Below are 23,159 nucleotides of genomic sequence, written 5' to 3'. Positions count from 1 at the left end.
GTCAGGTTTTGCTGCCAAATGGATTATAAGAGCAAAAACTTTTAGAGTCATTTTGGGTTTTGATATTGTAGTAAAGGAAGTGAAGACCTCTAAACAGCAAGCATTTTATATGCAATTTGATATGTATCAGGCACTGTTCTAAGCAGTTAATTAATATTAACTCATTTTAATCCTCAAAAGGACCCCATAAAGTAGGCCCTCATTATTTTATTACAGATATCAACTGTTGACTCAACAAACATTTATTGAGCTTCTTGCTTAGACATTAGGGATATCAAGACTAATAAAAGCCTGTTGTTAAGGCCATCTAAATCATCCTGGTAAATAAACATTGTATGTATAAACTGCAATGGTATTGGCTAACAGTTACAGAACACCTCCTCAACCCCATCCCACAGCCGTGAGCCAGATGTGGTGATTAACCCACATTTCATCCTCTCCCTACCTCCTCCGCCATGAGATTGACTGATGCTATTATTGTTCTCAAGTAATTGGGAGAACTAGGAATTCTATTAACATCCTGAGCTCATTGCTCAGGCAGCTAAACTCAGCTTTTCCCTAAACTTTAATAAACTTTCTTAAACCAAAATCTTTCCTATCAAATTATATAAAATTGTAATTGTCAGCTCTTTAAAGATAACAAAGCAGTTCTAGTCATAGAATGGAGATGTCTGAGAAAGACCAGATTAATAGAAGGAGAGTTACTTGGGGTTTTGTATGTACATTTAGGTTAGAAAGTAAATAGGTAAAGTACAATTAATAGGGTGATATTTAATGGAAAATTATAAGTGATATTGAAATTAGACACCAAAAATTCCACATAACCCTACTGTTTTAAAAAGCGATAAAGTGTATTTACCCTCCTCTCAACCCCCAACGTATCCTAACCCCCAGAGGTAGCTGCTGTTAACACCTAAAGGTGTAGACTATTTTGTATATTTTGTATACTATATATATATATTTTGTATACTATATATGTATGTTTACTATATATATACACACACATTTTTAATGTTAATATAACTATATTGACGTATACTTTTTTACGTGATAATATCTCATAGATATTATATAGCCCGCTACCTTATTCTTCTGAATCTCATTATATGGATGCTACATAATTTAATCATTTCTGATTTTTGCCATTAGAATGGGTCTTGCAGTAAACATCTTGATACATCTCTTTCTATGGACTTGTACCCATATTGCTGTAGAATAAATTCCTAGAAGTGTAATTGTTGGGTCATAGGATGTACACATTTTACATTTTAATTGATACTTGATCAATTATATATTGAGATTTTCAAATGAATATTCATGTTGTTTTTTATTCCTAATGTTGCTTTTTCCTTTCTTTTTAACAATTCAAAGAAAGGTAAGGTTTGTCTTAGCATTTCCCAGTGGTTCTATAAATCAAAATGAATTTTAAAAATATGGGAACTGAACAATGAGAACACATGGACACAGGAAGGGGAACATCACACACCAGGGACTATTGTGGGGTAGGGGGAGGGGGGAGTGATAGCATTAAGAGATATACCTAATGCTAAATGACCAGTTAATGGGTGCAGCACACCAACATGGCACATGTATACATACGTAACAAACCTGCATGTTGTGCACATGTACCCTAAAACTTAAAGTATAATAATAATAAAATTAAAAAAGAAAATAAAAAATTAAAAAAAGAATTATTATCAATAAGAATAAATTAATAAGTATGTAAAAAAAAAAAAAAGTATGTGGCTCTCAAGTATCTACTAAGACTAATGGTCTTTCAACTCCATTCATCCCTAAACAGCCTGGATGCCTCCAGGGTTACTGCTGAAGTAGCTTCTGGCTTCCTGAGCAGTGTGCCACTTCTTCTCCTGGGTCCTCAGGTTCCTACTTGTGTGTGAGAGGCATGAGTCACAGTGTCAGAACACAAGTATGTGGGAGCAAAGACCTGAGGGCTGGTACTTTGTATTGTTTTTTTCCTTCTCTAGAACATAGTATTATTTAAAAATGAACAAAAGTAAACACTAGGTAGTGATTAAGATTTTTTTCCTCCTTCTGTCATCAGTAATGTTTTATTATACACCCACCTTGTACTGGTGGCTACAGTTTTGTCCATATCCTTGGCATTTCATGTATATACAGCAGTGAGACTCCTGTGCTTTGTTGATTATAACTTTTCATAGAACTGTGGGGATCTTGCTATAAGCACAAGATTATACATGAGCTGGAAGTTAAGTACAGCACGATTATTAACTACATTGTCTCCTATATACTGTCCCACTAGCTTTCAAAAATTATATCTGGGCTGGGCGCGGTGGCTCACGCTTGTAATCCCAGCACTTTGGGAGGCCGAGGCGGGCGGATCACGAGGTCAGGAGATCGAGACCATGGTGAAACCCTGTCTCTACTAAAAATACAAAAAATTAGCCAGGCGTGGTGGCGGGTGCCTGTAGTCCCAGCTACTCGGAGAGGCTGAGGCAGAAGAATGGCGTGAACCCGGGAGGCAGAGCTTGCAGTGAGCCGAGATTGCGCCACTGCACTCCAGCCTGGGCAACAGAACGAGACTCCGTATCAAAAAAAAAAAAATTGTATCTGATCAAGCCCCAATCCAGCTTTACAGGACAAAGTCCAATCTCCTTATCATGTTGTTTCTATCCTCAATTTACCTTCCAACCACATTATCCTCCACCCCCTTCTAAACACCTTTCAGTCACTCCAGCCACTTCAAACTACTGTTATATTCCTTAAAAACCAAATATATAATTTTTAATTCCTATGAATCATTTTTTTCTATCTGTAATGCCTATTCTACCACCACCTCACTTCCATTACCTAATGTGTACCCCTGTTAATCCCTTCTCTGATTCAGCTCACCCTACAAATCCCACTCAGGTATCACCTTCTCGATGAAGCCTTCCCAGGATACCGTCCTCCCTCTCTGATAGCGTGCAATAATGCACTCTCATTATTTGCCATTTCCTTGTGTTTTTGATGACTATGGGCCATTGAGAGTTGAGACCATGTCTTGGTGTCCTAAGCACAGAACCTGGAACATTAAATCTTTGTTGAAGGAATGCATGCTCTTAGTATTCCTTCCTGCTTCAAAAGATTTTCAATATAATTATTTTGACTTATCTTTATTTGAATATATTGATTACAGAAAAATGGTTATATAGCTCCAAAAGATTGAAGATCATTTGGGAGTTATTTTGCAGAAGATACTTAAAGATTCCATTTTAAGAATATAAATTTCAATGTGATAATGATTATTAACACCCTTTAATTGAATTCAAACCTCACATCAAGGGTATTACACGTTTGAAATTTATGGCAAATTTTTTTAATGACATTTGACTATAGTCTAAGGGTCTGTCCTGTTCGTTGTTCTTGAAGTAAGAAGAAAATGTCCTAGTCTGTGTAGCAGCCTCATGATGTTTTGTTTTATGGATGTCTTAACTCATGTTTCATGAACTCAGGATTCATCTCTCTGTGTCTTGCCAATTCTGTTTCACAAGCCTAATTTTTGTCTTTTGCCTTTCTCTTTTTTTAAAAAAATTTAGATTTAAAACAAATTTTAGATTCAGGTGGTACATGTGCAGGTTTGTTAACAAATATATTGCATGATGCTGATATTTGGGCCTCAATTGAGTCCATCACCCAAATAGTGAACATAGTACCCAATAGGTAGTTTTTCAGCCCTTTTCTTTCTCCCTCCCTCCCTTCTTTTGCAATCCCCCATGTCTGTTCCCATTTTTATGTCAGTGTGTATCCAATGATTAGCTCTCACTTATAAGTGAGAACGCAGTATTTGGTTTTCTGTTTCCATGTTAATTCACTTAGGTTAATGGCCTCTAGCTGCATCTGTGTTGCAGCAAAGGACATGATTTTGTTCTTTTTTGTGGCTGCATAGTAGTCCATGGTGTAAATGTACCACATTTTTTAAGCCAATCCTGTCTTGTGTCTTCTTAATATCGTAGTATCATATGTAAGCATAAGACAATTTTTATATGGTACAGTTAAAAAATCTAAAACACAAATTTGATCCTCTCAAACATCTGCATAAAACCCCTCAGTGTCTCCACAATGCCTGCAGATAAATGTCCAGACCCCTTACTATGGAAAAAGTTATGAAATTTGTCTATCTTTTATTTATCCCTATTTATCTTTCAGCCCTATGTCTTGCCACTGCTCCTTGCAGTCCAGGCAACCCTGTGCTCTCTCTTGCCTCTGAGGCCTACAGGTGTTGTTCCCTCTGTGTGGAATACCTGACCTTCAGACTTACTCACATTTGCAAAGCATGCGTGTATCTGTGTGGTTTTTAGATTAACATTTATCTCTCCCACTAAACTGTGAACTCCATGAAAGCAAAGAGCACATTTAACGTACTTACTATTGTATGGCATGTTCCAGACACTCCATAAACACCTGCTGCATGAATAAATAAAAAAATGTCTCTTACCAGGTATCCCCAGCATCTAACACAGTGCCTGGCACATAGTAAAGCACCCAATATTTATAAATCAATACATATTAGTGATCATTTCTAAAATCATAACAACTGTTCCTACTTTGTTTTATATTTAATTATGAGACTTTTTATTGTTTTGGAAGACTTTCACAAGAACTTTCTTACTTGAACCTCTCTCTTGAACCTCTGCAGAAAAAATACTTCTATAAAGTAACACCTCCCTGTTTCTTTTTTATCTCGAACCCTGATTTGAAGAATACCAATAATACAGTTTAACCATGTTAAATAATTTAACGCGGTTAAGTGACCATGTTGTGCTGTATGATGTAAAACAGAAAAAGAAACTGCTCCCATTCTGCCAGGTTTTAAATGGTAGCATATGAAACACTTATTTCTTTGTGCTGTCCAAGCAGGAATATTATAGGCATGGCAACGTTCTTTTTCAAATTATAAAAATAATCTGTTACTTAGTTATATGTGCAAAACAACCACATCTGTCTATGCAAAAACACATATTTAGTGAAATGACCAAAGTTGAAAAGTACTCGGAGAGGACAGTCAAGGAAATACCACTGTATTTTGGGTGGGAGGGACGGAAATGTTAAAGAATCTAGCATTGAGGTCGTATTGCTTTCGAGTATTGGAACTGAGTTTGGAATAAACCCTGTTGCATGGCAGACCAAGACTTGCTAAATTACATGTAAATACTAAAATGGAAGGTATTTGTGTTACGACAATGTGATGTGATGAAACATTTGCCTACGTTTTAGAAGTAAGAAAAATGTGGAGATGCCTTTTGAATAACTAAATGATCACACTGATTTTTTTTAATCTCCTCTAACTACAAGAGACCTCAAAGCCCCCTCATTTTACAAGTATGAGAACTCACTCCCAGAGAGGTTAAACAAATTGCCAAGGTCATTGAGCTAGTTAATTGCATAGCCAGGATTTAAAATCTAAGTTTTCTGATCCTCATTATTATGCTCTTTTATTTTTCTTATAAGGCTTCTACTGTTGAATATGTTTGGTTTTATAAATGTCAATGAAACTTGAACGGATACTGTAGAAAACTACTTGAGACACTGAAAAGTTTTCTTGGGAGAAATAAAGATTTATGTCAATTCACAGGCATTGGCAATGTCACATGCTGCCACAGCCTTTTATTGTGGGAGATAAATGGGACTAGGAAAATGAGATAGCACAGAAACAGGTCATCTATCCCCAACTCCTTCACCTGCAATACTGTTTCCTTTCTCCCCAGCACTACAAAAGAAAACTCAAGTTGCTAGCTGGTAAGACAGATGTTTTGCCTCCTAGAGCCAATCTTTTCAGCCAGTATTTTTCCTCCTTTCAACTGACAGCACAGTCCCCCACCCCACACACCACATACACACATACATACACACCACCACTACCACTAAGAGTGCTGCCTCCAGTTTCCAATTCTCTTACAACTTTTGAGGCAAGAAGATAAAACTTCAGCATGTTAGAATTTGTTTATACTATTCCTAACTAATTATAGACCATAAAGCCAAAGAATCCCCACTCTCATGACTTTCATATCTATCTAAGCAAATGCACCAAGATAGGAAACTGAAGTGGGATATAACTCTTTCAAAGATAAATGCACAAGCCATTTTTGCAGGGATTATATATTATATAATATATAGATATATATATTATATTATATTATATAGATATATATTATATAGATATATATATTATATATATATATATATATGTCTGAGTAACTCAAAAGAATCAACTGAGAAACCATTAAAATAAGTTTCAGAAATGCATTAGAAAGGGCTTCTCACAGTTTTAGTAAGCTAATGACCTACTCTCCCAAGAGAGAGCTAGAATGTGAAGTGTTTCCCAAAATTATCTGACCTACAGTGAAATACATTTGGGAAACTCTGCTTCCAGTGATTCTGGAGACATGGACCGGATCTATCTAGCCATTTAAAGATGGATGACCTAGTGGGCATGTTTCCACATGGCGCATACTACGTATCAACATATGTGTGTTGATGCCAAAGAAGCTAAAATAAGTTCTTGTCAAAATATTTATGGGCTTGATTGAAGTTGTTAGCGTATATAAAAAGAAAATAAAGCTACCACATGGTTTTTAGTTTTTAGATTTTTTCTGTCTTCTGTTGACATGAGTGACAACCATAATCTTACATTCAAGCAGCTTACATGTTTAACGTAATGTGTCATTGTATTTGATAAATAAAACTCTTGTGTTTGGGGTTGCTTTTTATTTTGAAGCAACACCATATCGTTACCTTCAATCAGATTGTTAGAGAAATATATTTGCCTAGAATCACTTAGGTTACAAAAAGCTCTTTAAGTTTTCTAGTTAATAAATCTAAATCAAAGCTAGATTGAGCTAATCCCTTTTTGAGTAGGGAAAGCTCATTTCGTTCATTGTGTGTGGTACATTATCTCCTTTATTCCACTTTAAGTATTGTATGCTGTAGCACATTTGACCCTATATCTTGTAATGTTTAAGGAAGCAATATGCCGGCCAGGCACCATGGCTCATGCCTATAATCCCAGCACTTTGGGAGGCCGAGGAGGGCAGATCACCTGAGGTCAGGAGTTCAAGACCAGCCTGGTCAACATGGTGAAACCCCGTCTCTACTAAAAATAGAAAAAATTAGCTGGGCTTGGTGGCGGGCGCCTGTAGTCCCAGCTACTTGGGAGGCTGAGGCAGGAGAATGGCTTGAACCCGAGAGGTGGAGGTTGCAGTGAGCCGAGATCACGCCACTGCACTCCAGCCTGGGCGACAGAGCAAGACTCCGTCTTAAAAAAAATAATAAAAAATATTTCCATGTCTGATGATAGCTTCTTGTCAGGAGTGTTTTGAGGTGATCAATTTAAAGATAACATCTCAGTAAATACTACTACCATCTCGCATGGCATCTTTGTGAGGAATATATTGATAATCTCATAACTACTAAGCACTCCTCACTGGGCTGGACTTAGCGCATATCCTCGTTTGAATGTATTCTGCACAGCACACTCTGGAAAATTCACTCAAGTTCTGTAAACCTGCATACATTCCATTAATACTGCATCTCAAGAATGCCCTGTAAGAAAAATAGGTTTTTGTGTGAGATGCTTTTTGATGAGCATAACTTTCTAAAATTTGACACCCAGTTAAAGGAAAGCAGAGCTGAGCCAGGACTGTTCATTGTTCTCCTGCATTGAAAAGTTCTGACGTTTAAGACGCTATAATAGAAGAAAGGGAATGTATTTCCCTGTTAATCTTCTGTTACAAGTTTTCCACTTTATTTTCAAAACCCTAAATTGTTAGAATTTGTGGAGAGAAATAAAAACTCATTTTCACTGTGCCCAAGAAAGAAAAGAAAACATTTGGGTGGGTTAGAGTGCTGAGAATGGGAAGGGTCATGACTCCTTCCCTCGGGCAAACTATTAAATTATGGCTCCTTTCTCTATAATTGCTTTGGAAATGGTAACAGTACAACAGTACTGCCTGTGTATGTGCATATGTATGTTGACAGTTACAATAAACCAATAAAATGATCAATTTTCTCCTTATCCAAGGATTTCCTGCTGCAGATATTTACTGTGTTCCGAATATTGATACGCCCAGAGATGTTTCCAAAGGACTGGACTGTTATGCGCTTGGTTGCTAACAAGTAAGACATTTAAGTTGATGATAATTGCAACTCAATGTATAGAGGAAGAAGAGAGTACAAAATAATCTTGTTCATTTGATCTCAAGTTTGCAGGGTTTTTTTTGCCTCTGAATTAAGCCTTTAAAAAAATATTACCACTTGTTTTGAATTACTGTTTCCTTTGTATATATTAACATTTGAAAATCAAACAACATAATAGCATATGCATTGAGAAGTTCTGTTCCCATTGACCCTCTACCCCTAGGCTGTATAACCACTTGTATTTGTTTCTTACATGTCCTCCTAGTGTTCCTTTATACAGAGACCAGCAGGTAATGTAATATACACACTGTTCTGTATAACGCTCTTAGAAATCCTGGCAATCTTTCCAAATTAATAGATAGAAAGCCTTTTTTTTAATGTATTTTCCTTTACAGCTGAATAATATTCCATGGAATGACCATACCATGGTTTATTTAACCAATTCTCTGTTACTAGAAATTTGAATCATTTCTGATGTTTCTTAATTCTTCTTAACAAAATACATACGTGAAGCATCTGCCCAACACTGGGAATAAGACATGACCCTTGAGTTGGACACATGGAGATTGAAGTTCTTTTGTTTATCCAAGTGGTATGGCCAATAGAGAGCTGAAAATACTGCCCCGAGGAAACTTCAGAACCAAATACAGGCATTTGGGAGGTTATTGACATAAAGCCGATATTGGAATCTCTAGAAGATGATAAATTCAGTTTATATTAAGCATATCCAGCATGATCTGAGAGCAATACTAGAAGAGAGAGGAGGCAGGAAAGGATATTAGGGCAGTCGGAATGGCAGGAGCTGATCCCGGAGAGTACTGTGTCATGGATTTATCTGCTCTCTCCACTTCCTGTCTCCAGAGTCTCAGGATACAGAATGGAAAAGTGCTCTAGGAAACTGGCCTGGTCTTCACTTCCAAGCTTGTTATTTACCCTATTTCATTAGCATTCTCACTCTCCAAGCCCACATTTGCCTGCTTCCCCTTCTTCCTCTTTTCCGAACGCCAACACCCTCATGCTCAGGATGAAGGTTGGATTCTCTAAGCATCTATCCATAGGCCACGGTCGCCCTGTGTTTTCTCCAGATGGCAAGCTTTGATGGTGGTGAGAGCTGCAGGAATATAGGATTCGATTTTGATTATATATGCTCAATATGGCTTCTGCTGCAGTATACATTTATAGACTTGGAGGTGTTAAAATGATGTGTTAAAAACTTTGTGAAGTAACAAATAGTACAACATAGCATATTATATTTTACATAAGTACAGAAGCAGCTTTTCCATTTTGAAGATTAATTGAGACTGTTGAAATAGCTCTCTAGAATTTAACATATTTAGTTTGATATCTGTGAGTAGAATCAAATGTCTATTCATTTGGATGTCCGCATGCTACAGATTTAGGTGGGAGTTTTTGCTCATGCATCTGGCCTTATAACCAAAGAGCAAACATTCTGGGTACCTGGGAAGGGCTGTGAGATAATCCAAGGAGCCAGATGGGAAGAGGTCTAGGCTATGGACATCATCATCATGCAGCATCAACATTTGGTCATTCTGCCTGACTCATGTGCAGAGGAATATTTTGGATTGAATTAAAATTTCAGTGGTAGAAATTCAAACTGAAAGTAACATTGACATTTTATTCCTTACATATACAATTTCTGCTTAAGCTTGCCTAAAATTGTGACAACCATGTGGCTTTTTGATATTAAATACTGCCTCTCTCTGCCCCATCATGACTCCAGTTTTAAAGACTTTATGGTCACACAAATGGATAGCAGTCTGAGAGTATAGATTCTACCTTTGAGTAAACACACACTGTTCAGAATTTTCATTTACAGTGTTAATCAAATAGGAAGGTGATTTTGTTAGAGATGAGCTCTGTGTAATAAATTTAAACAGAAGGTTACTCCCATAGCAAACCCAAGAAGTGTGCCATCACCCTTTGCTACATGTGGTGACTTCATTCCATTGCCACCCATGTGAGTGCTGGTAGGAGTCTGGCGCTGCCTCTCCACTGGCAATGGCTGGTGGCTGCAAGTCCAACCTCATTCATGGACAGGACTCCAGGAACTAGAGAGACCACTGCCTAGTTGGAGCAGCCAGTCTGCTGTATGTTCTTGCTCTTGCCTCTTCTTTCCTCTCCTCTCCTCCTTTAATAGTCTGTAACCATTCTCCTCCATTCGAGTCATGAAAGCAGATGAGGTTTGCTTTGCTTCATAAATGCAGCATAGTCTGAAAATTACCCCTCTACTATTTGTGTTTTATCTATGAAAAATATTAACCCATATAATATTGATAGAAAAGTAGATTTCTGAAAGATGTTAAGGACATCTTAAATATGTTAAAGAGCATACACTAGGAAGAAAAAGTTTCCACTTGGCTAAACCATGTTGAAGCACGTTGCAGGAGTTACATCTACGTCTCTGAAGTTGACCACCTTTTCTTCCATGGTTTCAACTTTCTTAGACAAACATTTGTTCAGGGCCTCTCAAAGGGGCATTTTAACCCAAACTCCCACTTTTATTAACCCAGTCGTGTGCTTAATGCATGTCAAATTGATAGCAGGTGGCTGAGAAGTCACCATTGCCCTACCTTGAACTCAGTTGAATTGCTCATCCCTCAAAATGAATGTTCTTTTATGTGTTGGTCCTTTCTTCCTGTGTTTTCAAGTAAATTAAATGCCTTTAACTTTCATCTATAAGCTGTGTTGTTCCAAATCTTGTAGCTTGCCTGCTTTGTGTGAAGCTCTGCCAGAGTTTGTGACCAGACACCTGGTGATTTGTATGGTTCTTTGGTTTTTTCTACCTGCATGCCTAATATTATATAACATAGCAAGTGTGCCTGCTCATAATTCTGCCAGGGCAAGAAGCATTTCTTATCTTTCTTGCTTGCTGCAGAGCTATCTCATGACCCCCTGTAAGTTCCTGGTAGATGTTTCTGATGAGAACAACTGCTCAATCTAAGAAAGAAGGAACATAAGGAAGATGAAAATTAAGTACCAAAAATACAGGACACTCTGAGACAAGCTTCTCTCCACCCCCTTCCCATACACATTGTGAAATAAAGTACAAAAATAAAGTCACAGCTTTATACATATTTTCAAGAAGAAAAATCTTATAACACACTTGCTTACTGAGGAAGGTAAAAACTCCCTCTCTCTTCAGTTGAAATTTCAGGTCTTTATTTTGGTTATCTTGTGTGCGTGTTGGCCTCAAACATATCATGCATTAACCAACTTGGGTTTCAAATGAGATCTACATAGCCAAAAAGCGATTTGTTAAATCAAAGTTTCTTAGAGAGGTCGTCCATTCATTTACTGACCCATTTATTCAGCCAGTATTTTCCAGTGCCTAATGTGTAAAATAAGTACTATAAAGACAAAGAGCACAGTGATATGAGGGTGTTATGAAGGGAACATTATTCTGGACTAGAATAGGAGGGGTCCTTCATGAAGGAGTGAAGCTTGAACTGAAAGCTAAGCAGGGGGTAACAAACAGCAAAGGAATAATGATTCTATCAGTAGGTAGCATCTACAAAGGCCCTGTGGCCAGAGTAAATGTGGCACACTCAAGGAACTGAAAGACTGTTAGTGTGGCTGAAACGTGGGGAGGGAAGGAACCAGTAAAGATGAGGTTGGTGGAGGAACACAGCCCAGATATTGCTATGTGGAGAGACCAAAGAGAAACCAGGGAGAACCAGTTAGGAGCTTACTGCAGCCATCCAGGTAAGAGACGTTGATGATGGCTTGGACGGGCGGATAGCAATGAAGGTAGTGAGAAGATTGGTTTTGGAAATAAGGATGACAAGACTTGCAAGTGACTGGGTGTGGGTGGGAGAGAAGAAAAGTAATGGAAGATGTTCCTTAGATGCTTGGCCTAAGTAAAAGGATGAATTGTGGTGCCATTCACCTAGGTGGAAAAAATGGAGAAAGGAGTAACATTGGGGATGAGAGAAGTGAAGAATTCCATGTTGAACGTAAGTTTGAGGTGTACTAGATATCCAAGTGGAGATGTAGAAGGGAAAGCTAGACATGCTTGCATGGAGCTCAGGGATGATGTTGGGGCTGGACATGTACGTTTGGGCTCCTCAGCGTATGGTTAGGATTTGAAGCCTTGGAATTGAACAAGAGCACTGAGGAAGAAAGTACAGACTGAAAAGAGAAAAAGGCAGGACTGAGCCCTGGGGCATGCCACATTTTAAAGGTCAGGAAGTGGAGAGGTATCCAGTGAAGAAGACTGAAAAAGAGCAGCCTATGACGTAAGATGAGAACCAGCAGAGTACAGTATCCTGTGAAGAAAGCATTTCAAGAAGGAAGCAGTATCTAGAGCTGCTGGGAGGTTGGTGGTGATGTGGACAGACAATTGGTCCCGGGATTTGGCAGTGCAGTAGATATTGGTGACCATGACAAGTGTTGTTTCAGTGGAGTGGTGAAAAGGAAGACCTAATTAGAGTGAATAGGAGTTGAGAAACTGAAAATAGTAATTACAGGAAGAGTTTTGCTATCAAAGGGAGCATAGGAACAGGGCTGTACCTGGAAGGAGATGTGAGAACTGGGGTTCGTTTTAGAATATGGGATATTATAGCATGTTGATTTACCAATAGGAATTGCCCTGTTAGTAAAAGACAGAAATATTGGTGCTAAAGAAAACAGGGATAATTAAAAGAGCAATGTCCTTGGGCAAGCAGGGATAGGATTTCATGCAAGGTTGCTACGTATGCCAGCCCAAGAACTAACTGCTACCTGTCCATGACAAGCTTGCACGTAAAAATAAATCATCAGTGTAAGCATGCAGTTTAATTAAACTGACATTGTTTTTTGTGGTAAGACTTTCTCAAGGAAGGAAGCTTCCCACACTTAGAGCAGCATTGATTTAGTGTACACAAAGAAAGCTAGGAGCATTGACAGTTTATCCATAATAACAGGAAGGAAGGCGAAATATGCGCCACTGACCCTGAAAACTTGAGTGGTAGAGTAGCTAATCTGCTGAGCATCCATTGACACGGCTATTATTGTTTTGATTTTGGCTTTTTTAATTAAGTGTAGTTATCCTTAAAGGCTTTTACTGTTCAGGGAGAGAATGGATACTTATTTTTTATCAAAACTATATATTACTATGCTGAATATGCCAAACTTGAATAGTTACAGCAAATAATGACAAAAGAATTGCTTGCACAATCTATCTTCTCCAGGTGAGTTGTGAGGAGTTGGTAGAGAGAATGAATGCATGAAGGAAAGGCTTTCTTAGGGTTTAAGCCTAAAAGGTCAAAACAGAGGCTGTTGCCATATGAGTCATTTTCTACCAGTACTGCCCAGTGGAGTACTAGTCAAAAGAGTTTTCAGAGTCACTCTATGTAAATCCTTTCCCATTCTTTTTGCCTCATCCACACTGCGTGCCCCATTGACTGAAAGCAAAATCACTCCTTTCTCTGCTTCCCTGCTTTAGCTGATTCTGTGCCCTCCACTTGGATCAGCTTTGCCTGTCTGATTTCAGTCTGTTCAAAATAGCTAAAAATAAATAAATAAATAAAATTAAAAGTTGTATAAGCTTCACATTTTAGAGTCATGTAATATGGCAAACAAGTATAACAAAGCATAGACTCAAATGTATTAATGAGGTCACAGTCATTTAACACACACTTACTAGTCTCTGCCCCTATGGATGCAGTGGTAAAAAAGGCCAAATTCCCAGATGCCATTGCTCTCTAAGTTCCAGCCCTTCCTTGTCTCCTCTTTCATGTGTAACACCAATCCTCAAAATAAGAAGGATGATCATATGCATCAGAATCACGTGGTTGGGCCTGGTTGCAAACCTCCCAAGCCATAGGTAGTGGTAAGACCCTGAAGTCTTAAGCATCCTTTGGGTGAGTCTCATGCATGCTGGTTTGAGAACCACTAGTTTAGATGCATTCCCACATTGGTTATCCAGGAATTTCATCTCCCCTAATGTCTTTGTGTTGATTTTTTACTGCCCCAATTAATCCACCAGGTTATAGGGAAATTGTTGGACTCTAGGTTTAGATGTCCTTAGTTTTCCATTGTATAAACATCAATATTGTCGAGACCCAGTTTATCCACAAAGGTATTTCTCTCAGTTCATGTATGATTTTTGGAGACAGGCTTGTGTTTGAGCAGATTATCTAATTGGAGTAATTAAAAAAAAATTATGGGAGATAAGCTTTCCTGGGTGAGAGTGAGAGGGAGAAATAGGGTTGCTTGAAGTTATTTCTTAAGCCCAAAATGAGGTGGCAACTGGAAAACCATAAAGCAATAACTTTGATTTCCTGTACACCAGTTTTTCTTTTGTACATAAATTTTATCATGCTGCGCCTGTAGATTAGGATTGTCAAAAATGATCCTAGTGCATGCCTTGCTGTAGCAGTAATCAGTAATTTGGGCCATGCACGGTGGGGCCGAGGTGGGCAGATCACTTGAGGTCAGGAGTTCGAGACCAGCCTGGCCAACATGGCAAAACCCCATCTCAACTAAAAATACAAAAATTAGCCTGGCACAGTGGTGGGCACCTGTAATCCCAACTACTTGGGAGGCTGAGACAAGAGAATCGCTTGAATGTTGGAGGCAGAGGTTGCAGTGAGCAGAGATCACACCACCGCACTCCAGCCTGGGTGACAGGGAGATTCCGTCAGAAAGAAAGAAAGAGAAGAGAGAGAGAGAAAAAGGAGGGGAGGGGAGGGGAGGGGATGGGAGAGGGGAAGGAAGGAAGGAAATCAATCAATCAATCAATCAGTAATTTGGCTGTTTGTGGTAGCATATTGAAAATCTTTTTTGACTATTGAGTTGGAGCACTGAGATTTGCAATATCCCCATATTCAAACACTGAGTCATGAGTAAAAGAATGAAACCAGAGAAGCCACATGGTTTTGGATAAATTGAAACAAGTAAAGAAAGATCCCTAAACACCACAGGTATCCACTAAAATGAAGGAGCAATAATGTATAAATGCCTCTGGCTGGCTTAGAGACCTGTGTATTAGGAAATGATGTCAGTGATGAGTTACCATAGAAAGCTCTGGGAACTGCCTTGGTGGCTTGGGCTGAATGTTATAGGTATGAAATTAAAGCATTTGAATAGTCCTTTTAAGATCTTTCTAGCCCTGAGCAGTCATATTTTTGGAGGCCCTACTCCTCATCCTATCAAACACTAAATAGACCCACATGCCACCTTAGATACAATTTTGCTGAAAAAAAAAATTAAAAGTATTTTTTATATTTGCTTCTTAATTATTGGCTTATCAAGTAAAATAATTTAATTCTGATTGGCTGTGATTTCTCAGCATTTATGTGTACTATATTTAGGAATTGTAAAATTATAAAATAATCTATAATTTTAAAATTGCATAAATATTAAAATTGGACAGTTAATGAAAGTCATCATGTCCCTTTCTGTGGACATGTAATTATTCATTATTTTTACTTTTTGCAGTTTCGATTTGGTTGCATAACATTCTTTCAGGTCTCAGTGTTTTCGGAAGTCCCTGAAAGGCTCACGGGCCCTATGCCCTGTGCCTCTTTCTGCCTAATGGTAAGGCAGCCCTGATGAGAGGGTGAGGTGTTCAACCTAGAAATAAGAACTGCAAGCCCCATATGAATCATCCTAATATTCCAAGAGTCAGGAGAATGATGAAGCAGAATTCGTGGGACTATTTCTGACTCTGGCCACCCCAGAGCCTTGCTCTTCAATGGGTGGTTGCAAACCAACAGCTTTAGCATCCACTGGAGCTTGTTAGAAATGTAGTATCTCCAGTCCCACTCCAGGGTTGCTGGATCATCTGCACTTTAACTAGATCACCAGGTACCTGTTAAAGTTTGAGAAGTACTGATCTAAGGTAGAGCAGTGGTTCTCAGCTCTGGGTACACCGTAAGAATCACTTGGGAGCTTTGACAATCCTGATGTTCTGATTGTAGCCCAGACCAATCGGTAGTCTCTGGCGATGTGACCCAGACATCGTATTTGAAAAGCTCCCAGGTGATTCTAGGGCCCGGGGCAGGTTGAGAGCCACTGTTCCGTAGTAAGGCCACAGAGGTTCCATGTTGTTTACCAGCAACTGTACCTCAAAAAGCCACAAATATATTTTGTGTGTTTGGGATTCACCATGTAAATAACAATTTGGTAATCTGCCATGGAATAACTTCTCTCTCCCTTGGAAGATTGAGTCTGTTAGCTCCTTTCTGTGACATTTGGCCTGATAGTCTAAATTCCAGATATGTCACATTTCACTAACACCAGAGATATTGTGTCTGAACATCAATCTAAGCTGAAACTGTGGGCCACAAGGTGATTTTTAATGTAAACCCCAGGTGTAGTGGGACTGTGTATTTCTCCGTCGAACATCAAAGCAGAAAGTGTGTGCTTATAACCACATGTTAAGGATACAGATTTTTCTTCTTTAAACTTAGAAGTCCAATGATCTTACTAGATGCTAGGCAAGAACAACTTCCTTGCCTGATAGCCTTTCATTTTCTGACGATTCAGCTTCAGTTTCATATAGTAAAACTTGAGAAAAATACTTTGGAACAGTAATGATGTCTTCAATTATCATTGATTTTTCCAGTGCCTATGGGAAATTGCCACATTATACCATCATTTGCGGGTGATATATCTCTTTGATATGACTTTCACTGATGGTATCTGCCATTTAGGGGACTGAAGAAACCACAAGACTTCTCCATCTCATAGGTTTTTATTATACTTAAATTTAATAGTAAGATTCACTGAAAGATGCATATGACATATATAAAATGCACACGCATGTAACTGTGCCTGTTCATGGTAGAGCGGATGCCCATGAAATCGTGGTTGTCTTGTTTCCTTTTCATTACCTTGAACTTCCACATTCAACCATCAACTTACCCTTATTAATGTTTCCCTACCCCACAAGAAAGCTATAATAGTGAGTTTCCTAGCAGATAACAATAATGAATATTTATGTCTTTCAAAGTCTATATTTTTCTAATTAGTAAATATAATCTATATTAGCAAGATAACCAAGGTATGAAGTTGATAGTGTATTTTGTTTTCTTTTGTTTTTTCATTTTACCTAGGGTGACATAAATACATCCTCCAATTCCAAATCCCATGAAGAGAACTGAGGCTTTATCATATCGCACACTTATTACACATGCATCTCAGAAAAGGTCAAAGAAATTTTAAATATCGACAATTTATATATTGGTGCTCAGTCTATAGTAGCTCAGGGGGTGGCTTATCTTGCTTTAGTATAATGCTGTGTTAAACATTAAGTGAACCAATTGGAAATACGTTCAACTTTAAATATTTATCTCCTGGTTATAAAAATTAGCAGATTTTGAACAAATTGCAGAGCTCTAGAACTAACCAAGAATGCTCATCAAATCCTTCTTTTTAAAATCTCCCCAGCGAGCTACCTGTGGCTGTATTGGTCAGGCTTTTCCTGATTTCTCCTGCCCTGGAGATGACCCTTCTCTGAATGTCTGTAACACTGTTGGTTTCACACAGCTTAGTACTGGGTTATAGACAATTTCACAGTCTGGAATTGTTTCTTTAGTGGCAGTCTTGTTGCCCTTAAAGAGGGAATCTGCCTTCTATAGCTCTTGCATGCCCTCTAATACCTTAAACAGGGGAGAACAGAGAGAAGGCTAATAAATGCTCAATGTATTCTATTGTTTTTTCCTATCCATTTTGTCTTTGGGCTCCATTTTTTTGTCTGTATTTTAAAAAGCATGGCTTTCTTTTATGATAATCAAATATGGAATGTTGCCTGTAATCCTAGCACTTGGGGAGGCCCAGACAGGAGGATAGCTTGAGGTCAGGAGTTCAAAACCAGCCTGGTCAACAGAGTGAGACCCTGTCTCAAAAAACTGAAAAACCATTTGGCTGGACACAGCAGCATGCACCTGCAGACCCAGCTACTTGGGAGGCTGAGGCAGGAGGATCACTTGAGCCCAGGAGTTTGAGGCTGCAGTAGGCTATGATCATGCCACTGCACTCCAGCCTGGACAACAGAGCAAGACCCTGTCTGAAAAACAGAAAAATATGAAATGTTATGTTTGTAGTAAATCATTTTGCTTTGTTTGGAAATTAACAGAAAACATTACAAAACATCAAGGCAATAATGTATTTCTGTCTGAGTCATATGAATTCATAGATCTTTCGTGTATCAGTTTACAAAGGTCCTGACTTCAGTGATAGATTTCTTCTGCTTTTATTGACCTGTCGTCTCTTTTTTGTTTCAAATATGAATTATTTAATATTGCTCCAGATGCTTGCTGAAGAAGGTTTTATTTTATCTTAGTAGGTTTTTATTCTTGTATACCAAATGATTTTCACTAATATGAAGTTTTCATCTTGTCGTTTTTTTTTATCACTAGTGTTATTATTACAACAGTTCTGTACCTCTCAGATGCACTTCGTAAGAACTTCTTAAATGAAAACTTTGATTATAAGGTAAGCATTCATTTATATGACTCTCCTGCTTTGGTTAAAAGAATCACATTATATTATAGGAAATTACCTAACATTTTCTTGGGCCATATTAGTTTTAACTATGAGTAATATTAGAACAGTTTTCATTGTATTTGTGAACAGATGAAGGCTGTAATAATGCTTATCAACCTGGGAAATCATAGCGCTTAAAAGGAGATGGTTTTTTATTGTTACTGTACATTTTAATTCTTGCTCTTTTCTGTATGATCCCTGTTTATGACAAAGGAGACTCAGAACATAGTGTTTTTTACTTTTTAGAAATGGAGTTTATATGAAGAAAACATTTACAAAGTAAACCCTTTAGTTTCTTATTTCTTTGTCTTCTCATTTTTTAGAATGAATTAATGAAAAGAAAAAAATTAAACATTGGTAAGGTTCTTTAAGGCAGAACCCTCTGTATATCTATGATATAATGTGATATGCTTGGGTGCCTACAGATTCTTGATATACTATTTTTCAAACAGCAAGTGATAAACAGCAAACGAAGATGAGCAGTGCCTATCTTGGCTTTCTTCCTCAATGGTGGTTCTTTGTTTTGGGCATCTTTGTTCTTACTCTGTTTTGAATAACATATTTCATATCAAACATTTTTATAAAATTTCCTTATTGGATAATAAGAAAATACAAAAAAGCACAAATACAATAAAAAAGGAATTTTAATAGTTACATAAAATTTGTCTATATCATAGCTTATAGTATATCAAAATTTCATATTTATTTCTTATAAATTACTCATTTTATGTACATTCTTATAAAATAAAACTTGGCATATATCCCTAATTATTTCTTTGGTTCTTCTTTTGTTTCTGGTTTTGTTTTGTTTTGTTTTTGAGACAGAGTCCTGCTCTGTTGCCCAGGCTGGAATGCAGTGGCGCAATCTCGGCTCACTGCCACCTCCGCCTCCCAGTTCAAGCGATTCTCTTGCCTCAGCCTCTAGAATAGCTGGGATTACAGACACACACCACCATGCCCGGCTAATTTTTTTTTTTAATTTTTAATAGTAGTATGGGGTTTTGCCACGTTTGCCAGGCTGGCCTTGAACTCCTGACCTCAGGTAATCTGCCTACCTCAGCCTCCCAAAGTGCTAGGATTACAGGCATGAGTCACCACGCCTGGCCCTTAATTGTTTCTTTGGATAAATATTTATTAATGGAATTGTTGAGTGAAAGGTTATACCAATTACATTTGATTGCCTCTTTTCCTGCAGCTACACCAACATTAGAAGAGATTTTTTTTCTGACAGATAAAGAGAAAAATCCTGTTTGCTTTAATTTACATTTCTCACTATTACTTATTGGCTAGTTACTAGTTATTGATCAAAATTCGTATTTTTGTGAATTTTCTGTTCTTGACTTTTTTTTTTCTTTTTTTTTTTGAGACAGAATCTCCCTCTGTCGCCCAGTCTGGAGTGCAGTGGCGCGATCTCGGCTCACTGCAACCTCCGCCTCCCAGGTTGAAGCAATTCTTCTGCCTCAGCCTACTGAATAGCTGGGACTACAGGAGCGCACCACCACGCCCGGCTAATTTTTGTATTCTTAGTATAGACGGGGTTTCACCATATTGGCCAGGCTGGTCTCCAACTCCTGACCTTGTGATCCACCCGCCTCGGCCTCCCAAAGTGCTGGGATTACAGGCATGAGCCACCGCACCTGGACTGTTCTTGACTTTTATTCATTATTTTACTTAGGGTTTTATTATATTCTTTTTTATTTGCAAGAGCTATTTATGTATAACAGATACTGATTTTGTGTCATATGTCTCCTGGTTTGTTATTTGTCTTTAATTTTACATGGTGTCAGTGGAGAAGTGTGCTCCTTCCATTATGTCCTTTATTTTATTTTATTTTTTTTGCTAAGTTTATTTCAGGGAACTTTATTCAGATCTCTTTCTGATTCTGTTTTTTGGTATAAGAAAACTTAAAAAATTTGCCTGGGCAGGGAATTTTTATATAGTGTCTGAATTTAAAGCAATTAGCATATCTGAAGAAGTGTATGCATTTTTTACAAGTTCTACGTTAGAAGGAGTTCCAAAAATGAACTCACACAGGAATAAAGAAATCCATCTTATACCTCATTCTCTTGGAGGTACTCAGACATATTACAAGAGAAACCACACATCTATCTTTTAGCATATACCAAAAAGCTCGTGAAACCTGGAATACAGATTTGGAGCAATATACACCTAGATGATAGTACTTATTTATTTAGTTACTTCTTTGTTTTAGAAAATTTTAAGCATATGTACAAGTAGAGAGAATAGTATAATGAACCCCCATGATGTACCCATATCCAGCTTCAACTATTATCAACTCAGTCAGTCTTACTTCAACTATACCCTCAACCACTTTTGAAGCAAATCCAAAATACTATGTTACTTCACCTGTCAATATGCTTGTAATACCATAGTATTGAAATATCTTGTTCTTGTTTTAGATCTGGGATTCCTACTTTTACCTTGCAGTCATTTTTATAAACCAGTTGTGTCTGCAGTTGGAGATGTTCACACCTTCCAAGAAGAAAAAGGTGTTAGAAAAGTAAGTATCGATGTATGATCAGGTGAGAAATGTTGCCTCTTAAAGAGTATTTAGTTCAAATGATTCATAAATCAGAATGCCCATAACTGAAAATCACACAGTGAAGAACTGGTGACCAAGGGGCCAAGAAGCAGTCTTTTCTGGACATTTTAATATTTCAAACATGTTTGCACATTGTTTTGACCTGGCTCTTTCAGGATTCAAAATTTCTATAGATGCAAAAAATTATGAAACAGATCTGTTTTACTAAAAGGTTTACACGAGGATTTGACTTAGAGGCATTGTGACATGTGTATTAAACGTCTTTAATTAAAAACTCCTTGCCTTTTAATTCAGAATGATAGATTGTATCCTAAAAACACACAAATACTTCTTTGTTCTGGAGGCATTGTATCACGTTTGGTTTTTTGTTCTATTTCAGGTATGGTGACATGCGGGTAACAATGGGTTGTGAAATTTTCAGCATGTGGCAAAACCTAGGTAAGTGAGGAAAAGAGAAGCCACATCTACTATACAGCTCCTCGCTGTACCTTGAAGTGTACAAATGAAGAAAGGCAATTTACCAGTGACACCATTTGAAACCAAATGTCTAAATCAATAAACATCTATAGAAAGTAATTGACACTTTGGCATTGAATAAGGTTACAACAAATTCTTTAAATTGGTCTCTAAGAAAAGTCACCTTACCTTTGTGTGTTTCATTATTAATTAACGATAAATTTTATAATCTAGCATTTCTCCAACATTACACATATTTCCAGGGATGAGGCAACCTTTCAGAATTTGGAACTGTAACAACTCAAAATTTCTAGAACTCTGAGTTGAAGCTATGAATCATAATAAATTTAGGTTAAACTTCATGAAACATTGACTTGAACGTCACTACTCTTAAAAACTTGAAACCATTTTCCTATGTCATAAAGAGTATAGCCAAAGGATTTTAAAAGCGTCTGCACTTGCTAAGAAACTGTTGGATTCAATTTTGTTAATCTGTTATAGCAGATAGAGTATATTATTCCAGAAAATTGATGGTACAGATCTGGTTGCATAGAAAACAATATTTGGAAAACAAATTGTTTTAAAATTCATTGGCATAGGGTCCCTTTCTAGAGATTTATAACTTATTTCATTTGGTATGTTAACTATGCAGGTTTTTAGTATTCATTTACTATTACTGCATCTTAATGCTCCTCTTAGATTTATTAAAATGGTTGACTTATTTGAGTTGAATATATAATGACCTGAAAATATCTTTTCTCTTGGGCTTATCCAAGCACAACTTGAAGATGGAAGGATTTATTTTCTGTGAATGAAAATAGAACCATTATTGTTTTACTTCCACTCATGTTAACAGACTAATTTTTGACCAGGATCATTACAGGGTGATTTTTTTTAATAGGGTATGTATATTCCTCAAATATACATAGCAACTTGAGGGAGCCTTGGTATATATAATTAAGCCCAGTGTTCAATGCTTGCTGGTGATTTCAGAAAAAATAAAAAATAAAAAAAAAAATGAAGCCAGGAGCAATGGCTCATGCCTGTAATCCCAGCACTTCGGGAGCCTGGAGCAGGCAGATCACTTGAGGTCAGGAGTTTGAGACTAGCCTGGCCACCATGGTGAAACGCTGTCTTTACTAAAAATACAAAAAGTAGCCAGGCGTGGTGGGGGGCACCTGTAATCTCAGCTACTTGGGAGGCTGAGGCAGGAGAATCACTTGAACCTGGGAAGTGGAGGTTGCAGTGAACCAAGATTGCTCCACTGTACTCCAGCCTGGGTGACAGAGTGAGACTGACTCAAAAAAAAAAAAAAAGAGTTATCATCTTGAAAACAACCTTCAACTATGTAAGGCCAGCCAGAAGATATCATGGTCTGTCTTTAGTTGCAGCTCAAAAATAGTTTTCTTATTTGGAGACTGCTCTTCTTAGTCTTCAGTGTTTTCAGGTTTCATTGATTCTTTGTGTCCTTGTTTTTTCTAAAGAAGATCAAGGC

The 23,159-nt window shown here is 37.7% G+C and overlaps 1 protein-coding gene and 1 long non-coding RNA gene across 6 annotated transcripts in view; one reads left to right on the top strand and one right to left on the bottom strand.

Annotated features, from left to right (window-relative positions):
* DOCK4 (dedicator of cytokinesis 4) overlaps nucleotides 1-23,159 on the top strand; it is a 472,131-nt gene that overhangs the window by 367,564 nt on the left and 81,408 nt on the right. For all 5 annotated transcript variants that reach the window (XM_063642121.1, XM_055283724.2, XM_063642120.1 and 2 more), the window contains exons 27-30: nucleotides 8,039-8,133; nucleotides 18,519-18,594; nucleotides 21,066-21,166; nucleotides 21,588-21,646. In XM_063642121.1, coding sequence (XP_063498191.1) covers nucleotides 8,039-8,133; nucleotides 18,519-18,594; nucleotides 21,066-21,166; nucleotides 21,588-21,646 — 331 coding nt within the window. The remainder of the gene's footprint in view (nucleotides 1-8,038; nucleotides 8,134-18,518; nucleotides 18,595-21,065; nucleotides 21,167-21,587; nucleotides 21,647-23,159) is intronic.
* On the bottom strand, nucleotides 8,619-22,168 carry LOC134737034 (uncharacterized). Its single transcript, XR_010121576.1, has 3 exons — nucleotides 21,854-22,168; nucleotides 21,013-21,138; nucleotides 8,619-13,659 (listed from the first exon to the last, which is right to left on the bottom strand). It is a non-coding gene; the product is annotated as an uncharacterized lncRNA (long non-coding RNA).

The sequence above is a fragment of the Symphalangus syndactylus genome, chromosome 6 (genome assembly GCF_028878055.3).
Source record: "Symphalangus syndactylus isolate Jambi chromosome 6, NHGRI_mSymSyn1-v2.1_pri, whole genome shotgun sequence".
Lineage (NCBI taxonomy): Eukaryota > Metazoa > Chordata > Mammalia > Primates > Hylobatidae > Symphalangus > Symphalangus syndactylus.
The sequence above is the reverse complement of the archived record's forward strand: the minus strand, read 5'-3'. Positions and strand labels throughout refer to the sequence as shown.